We start from the raw sequence: 6,557 nt of genomic DNA on the forward strand, positions 1-6,557 counted from the left end.
GACCACTAAGCCCCTAACTATTTAATTATATAATTCTCTTATTATTCCCTTCTCTTCTTTACGCAACGTCTTGTTCTTAGCAAGAGCTATATACCCTTAGATTTAGATAGAATTTATATTATTCCTTTAAATCTTCCCTAAAGTCTCTTCGCGCCCTTACAGGTAGAGACTGAGGTCCTTTAAATACATAATACTACGCCTAAGAAATGTACTAAGTACGTCGGTACGTTAGTACGTTAGTATATCCTATATTCCTATATTCCTACGTTTTTATATTCTAAACCTATAACGTAACTAGCTATATAACTCGGCTACCCCTTATTTTATAGCTTGATTGGTTTTAGTGCCTCCTATATTATCTTAACTAACCCATTTATATCTCTCCTTAGTAGTGCTACTACTACTAATATAAGGTCCGTAACACTCTTTATTACGCCCTTTAAAACCCTAGTAATTCCCCTATATGTATATTATATTCTTTATTAAGCTATACAGCCCTATTTATAGTAATTCCTAAAGCTAGTTTTTTTAATAGCCTTTATAATCCTCTAAATAAACTATTTATTAATGGATACTCCTATTACTTTAACTAGGTAGTTTTAATAAAGGATCTTATACTTAAGGGTATCCCCTTAGGTAATTATCTAATCCTTTACCTACTAGTTAAGGAGTGTAACCTTTATATCGCCGTTATATAGGACCCTTACTGCCACTGCCCTTAGTATATATACTTTAATTAATATAAGAATCTATTCTAGTTCCGCTCCTACTATCTTTAGTATTTTAACCCTAACTATATCTCTAACTAGTACTATACTAGGTATACACTAAAGAGTTACTAGTTAGGCGCTTATAGTAATATTAGCCTACAATAGCTTTACTACCTATACTATTAGTATTCCCTATAATTTTATAGCGTCCTTAATACGTCTAAGCCTATTCTTTACCGTATTTTAGTTTCTACTATTTTTAGCCGCTGCCCTTTAGTTATTATAGTTACGTCGCCCCCTATTAGGTTTATTATAGTATTATAATTTTCTATATAGCGCCCACCCTTTAAGTCTGCTAAGACCCTCCCGTATTATATAGGCTTTCCGGTTATACTATATATATTAGTTCTAGGGCATAATATGCCGCGGATTTAATTAGAGATGGTTATTTCCTTATTAAAGGATTAGTAGGCGTGTTCTGCTACTATAGCGGCTCTATATAAATATATATATAAATTTAATATCCGTTGTATTATACTACGTACAATACTGCGTATGCAGTCTCTAGGCTATAGCGCTATAGTTCTATATATATGAATCCTTTCTAGGCAGCTTAATATGTACTAATAGCTAAGTAGACACTCTAGCCCGTTTTAAATACTAGGGGGAGCTTTTAGCCTATTAGTGTTTTGTTTTAATATTTTACTTACTATGGTCTAGTTTATACCAAGAAAATCGCACTAAGGAAATCCTAGCTCTTTTATCTATTTCTGCTATATTCTGCCGTTTTTAGAGTAAAAAAAGCGCTCTAAAAGATAGATTTTTAATATAGTTTTATATATAAGAATAAGAGAAACTATATAGCTTACTAGCTTAAAAGTAGCTACTAATTACCCCTATATAACTGTTTAATTCTATACCCTATTCCTCCTCCTTACTAAAGAAATAGGTAGGGAATTAGTAATTAATAGGTACTCTCCCTAAAAGTAACCTACTAATCCTAGATTTACGTTCTAGAAAACGGGTATTTTATAAGGGCGAACCTCGTTATATATACCCGCTCCTATAGGAAAATTTTTTATAAGGTTGTCTGTATAGGGTATAAATACTAATTCGCCTATATACCTTATATTTAACGTACTAATAGTAACACGGGCTAGTCCTCTTCCCCTATCCCCTACTATAGCTACCCTAGCAGTGCATTGTCTGTAGTACGCCTATAGTACGCCTACGGCACGCCTGCGGTCCTTTATAGTTTAATTGCCTATAACGTAACAGCCGTGGACTGGTTGCAGTAGAGGTTATCTACAGTATAACGGCTGTAGACTGGTTGTAGAAGGTCGTCTGCTTTACAGCAGACTAATTATAGGAGGTTGTTTGCTCTATAGCAGACTGGTTATAGAGGAGGTCGTCTGCCCTATAGTAGACTAATTATAGAGGAGGTTGTCTACTTTATAGCAGACTAGTTATAGAGGAGGTCGTCTACCCTATAGTAGACTAGTTATAGAGGAGGTCGTCTACCCTATAGTAGACTAGTTATAGAGGAGGTCGTCTACTCTATAGCAGACTAGTTATAGAGGAGGTTGTCTACCCTATAGTAGACTGGTTATAGAGGAGGTTGTTTACTCTATAGCAGACTAGTTATAGAGGAGGTTGTCTACTTTATAGTAGACTGGTTATAGAGGACGTCGTCTACCCTATGGTAGACTGGTTATAGAGGTAGGTAGTTATATATTAGCTAGTAATATAGTAGAGTTCTATATACCTACTTATCTAGGCCTTTACCCTAGTTTTCTAGTGCTTTAGTCCTAGTTTATAAGCAGTTAGCTGCTACTACCTATAATATAGGGAATGTTACTAGTTCTTTCGGATATCTTATAACGGGATTAGCCCAAGTACTAATCTACCCCCTAGCAGTCTATATAAGAGTTTCCTCCTAAAGTTAGTATACTTTTATACAGCTTAGGAGCCTTCTATAGCCTCTAGTTTTATACCTCTCTTTATTATTTCTACCGGTATAGGCATAAGCTACTATTTATAGGGGTTACAACTCCTATCTTACGCGCCTACTAGCGTAATCCTATAAGGGCGTCGTGACTATATCCTATAATATAGCTAGGTATACCTTCTACGGTTAAGGCCTAGCTAAAACCTCTCCCGCCTAAGTAACTCCTATTTACTCCTTAAGCTTACCTTACTAGCGTACTGCCCTAGCGGGCAGTTCTATCTATTAGTACACCAATATACGCATCCGTTCTCTTAAGCTACGTAATAATCTCTCTAGCTAGGACGTAATCTTACCTGCCTACTAGGTGCACTAGGGGTTAAAGCCTAGCTAAGGGGTAAGGTCCTTAAAGCTAGTAGTAGCTACTACATACTACGCCCCACAGGAGGTTCCCGTTTCGCGTTGCCTATAAAAATCTCCTTATAATAGGCCGACCGTATCTTATAGGAGGGGGCTATAAACTAGGTCCCGTAATAGGCGACCTACTCCCCTCTCTTCTACTAACTAAGCTTATATCCCCCCCTTTTATAAGCTAGCCTATATCTCTAACTATTAAGTCCTTATATAACTAGCCTATGTTTCCTTAAAGCCTCCCCTATATATATACGTTAGGTTACGTGCACTATGCCTATTAAGACCCTCCTATAAGTTACCTATAGGTCGAACGCTATGGGGCCGTCAAAGCTAGCCTATATTTCCGCTGCCTAGAGCTTTACCTATATTTCCACCTCGTTGAGCCGTCTAGTCGCCGTTGCGTCACTATTGCGTCGCTGTCACGTCTCCCAGGTCGCGCGCACTATGCCTATTAAGACCCTCTTTTAAGTCACCTAGGTGTACTGGATACTAGATAGGCCCTTATAGAGGGGCCCTAATGAGTTCTTTAGGTAGGGCCTTAATAAGTTCTTCGTGGTGGCCTTAGGGCCTTAACAAGTTTTGTATGAGGTATCTGCAACGCGTTAACCTTAACAAGTTCTTATAAAAAAGGGTTTCTCTATGCCCTTGTTTTGTGATCTTAAAGTTGGCGCAAGCCTAAGGGTGTCCTGTTATACGACTAGGACGCGTCTATATTAACTGGCTGATAATAAGGCCAGTTTCAGGCCTGGCTATAAGCCAGGTAGTCATATATTGGGTGGTTTTCGTATCCTAGTATCCCTTGATAGGCCTCCCTAGGTGGTAGAGCAGGAGCCTTAAGCGGAGGCAGTGAGGCTCCTGGTGTTGTTGAGGGCGATACTTTGTACGATGGTACGCGTCGCGAGCTCAACACCACAGAACCGCGACGACAGCGCGCTGCATGCGCTGCGACGGCTCTCTACCATCGCCTCTGCACTTAGCCATCAAAAGGTAAAGTTTCCTGATGATGTTTCCACCTGCGGCGACGTGGACGCGTGTAGTAGGGCTTCGTGGGCTATAAATATATATTATATAGCTATATAATAGTTTTATTATTATTACTATTATTAACTTTATTTTATATTAAAAGGTACAGTTTTAACGTTATTTTTAATATAAACATTTTATAATATTTAATACTTTTATTATATAAAATCTTGATTTTAGTATTTAATAAGCCATACTTAAATTTTTATAGAATTTTATTTAAAGGCTATTACGTTATAGGTAGTATAAAAGAGTAGATTTAGGTAGATTTTGGTAAGGAAAGCTATATGTAAGGTGGGTCCGTATATAAGCTAGTTAAGTCTAGTAGTGCTAGCACCGATAAAATCTTATCTAATATAAACGGATAAAATATCGGTATTGCTAATATTGCTAATATTCCAATAATATTGCAATATTTCTTAGTATATTAAATTTTTATATTATACTTAAAGGTTAAGAAATTAAGCGTTTTAAATTATCTCTTATTTTTAATACTATTAGTAAAAGGGGGGGAAAGTAGGGGTATGGAGGACGGAGCTAGCGGTCTTCTCCCCATTGGGTGCCCATAAGGTTGCTAAGTTGGGGGAATTTAGCGGGTCTAGGGGCATAAAATCTCGTTACTTAAGCGACAGAGCCCCTATAATTTTAGCGACTTTATGGGGGGTAGCTACTAATCCCAAAAAGGAACCAATATTGGCAATATTATATTGCCGATATATTTCCGATAACCGATATTTTATCGGTTCGTATTGGTTCGTATCGGTATTAGTACCGAAGTCTAGTAATTAAGAATAATATATATAAATAAGTCGCGTCGCTTAATAAAGTCTATAAAAGCCCCTTAGACTATAGAATTAACTTTTTAATAAAAAAGGTTAGCGATATCCGCTTGCAGATATACGTATGTCCGCTAATTAATTCTCCGGTCTAAGCTTGCTGAGGTAAGTATATAAATTTTGGTGGGGAGCGGCTCTTTCGATCTTTTTGAAACGACAGTAGGGATATACTTAATTCCTTCAACTTAGTTTCCTGATATAGGCACGATAGCCAAAAATCCAACCCCCTGTGTTTTATACTCCGTAATTTAGCAAGATATTAGCAAGGCAAATCCTTCCCATGACAAATATCAGGCAATTCATCTAATCCATGTAGCAATTACTAAGATATTCAACCTTGTCGGACGGACAAGTCACTGAGAAGAACTCTGTCTATTGAATGTGGCTCTAGAGCCTCTATAAATACATAAGGAAAATAGGTAGTAGACTACTTCGCTGACCGTATCGTAGACCGAGTCGTAGACCGTGTCGTTGACCGAGTCGTAGACCGTGTCGTTGACCGAGTCGTAGACCGTGTCGTTGACCGAGTCGTTGACCGAGACAGTAGTAAGACATACGAGAACAAGGTGGTGAGTCATAAGGTGGTACCTGAGAGTGACCTCAACGGTCGACACACCCCCCCAGCTGCTCAGTCAAGACTGAACAGCTGGATAGAAAATAGAAAAATTTCCCTTGATGGAGATGGCAGCGCACACGCTCTTCAGCGTATAACGACCTATAGTGGTGCACAAGATACAATCTATTGGAAAAGAGCTTATATTGCTTAATTCGCTCGTGCTGCCTTCCTGCGCAGGATAGTCGAGCCGACTGCTGGTGTCCCGATTGTATTGTTTAGTATTATACATACAATAACCTTGCCAAAAGCGTATCACTGAGTCCACTGGTGGCAGTCTTATACACATAATTACGCTCAGCATACTGCTTTGACGGATATTCATTCACTGACTCGCCCAAAGTCATCTACTTCCGAGATGCTGGCCAATTATACATATATACTGATACACAGATACAAATTATCGAGATGTTTATCTAGTAAACATAGTCTTTCTGCCGGAATACTTTCTCGAGAATTGCTCTGCAGTGTCCTTACTCGAATTGCTTGCGCGGTCTCCTGCTTCCTTCCTCTGAGCTCACCTATAGCCACCTTTCAGTTGTCTCAACCTAAGGCCTCCTTTAGTTCAAGTTCGTGGCTAGCTCTCCTCGAGTTAGGAATTCTGCTACTGCGTTATCCGGGCGCTCGGAGTTTCCTGTTAGGGAGTGGACCGGAAGGATGGGGTCGAGTCAGTGGTCTCGGAGTTAGTTGGCGTAGTTGGTTAGTTCCTAGTGCTAAGCTTATATAAGGTCTTTTCCTTCGGGCGGGTTCCGTCCTCTAAGCTCTGCTATATCCGCTGCCGTTACAACGTCTTCCTCCTGCTGCCTTCTTCGTCAATTGCGCTGTGGTACGGATGGATTGACTATAGTTAGTCGCTTATGTGTCGCTGTTCAATGACGGAAATGGATTCTTGACCTTCCTCGAAAACTCAGTGGATATATTCTATAGTTCTTAGATTAAACTAAGTTAAACCTATTGTAACCTGTTCCATTGAGATACCTCCTAAAGAAATAGAGTTGTGGTTAACGATAGCACTG

At 39.0% G+C, this 6,557-nt stretch overlaps 1 protein-coding gene across 1 annotated transcript; it reads right to left on the bottom strand.

Annotated features, from left to right (window-relative positions):
- Positions 1 to 5,247: 5,247 nt before the first annotated feature.
- K441DRAFT_318949 (uncharacterized protein) lies at positions 5,248 to 5,594 on the bottom strand. The gene has a single exon (XM_067641155.1). It carries the CDS (start codon positions 5,504 to 5,506, stop codon positions 5,282 to 5,284), a length of 225 nt encoding a protein of 74 aa, XP_067507816.1. The 5' UTR covers positions 5,507 to 5,594; the 3' UTR covers positions 5,248 to 5,281.
- Positions 5,595 to 6,557: the final 963 nt, after the last annotated feature.

The sequence above is a fragment of the Cenococcum geophilum genome (genome assembly GCF_001692895.1).
Source record: "Cenococcum geophilum 1.58 unplaced genomic scaffold K441scaffold_7, whole genome shotgun sequence".
Taxonomy (NCBI): Eukaryota; Fungi; Ascomycota; class Dothideomycetes; order Gloniales; family Gloniaceae; genus Cenococcum; species Cenococcum geophilum.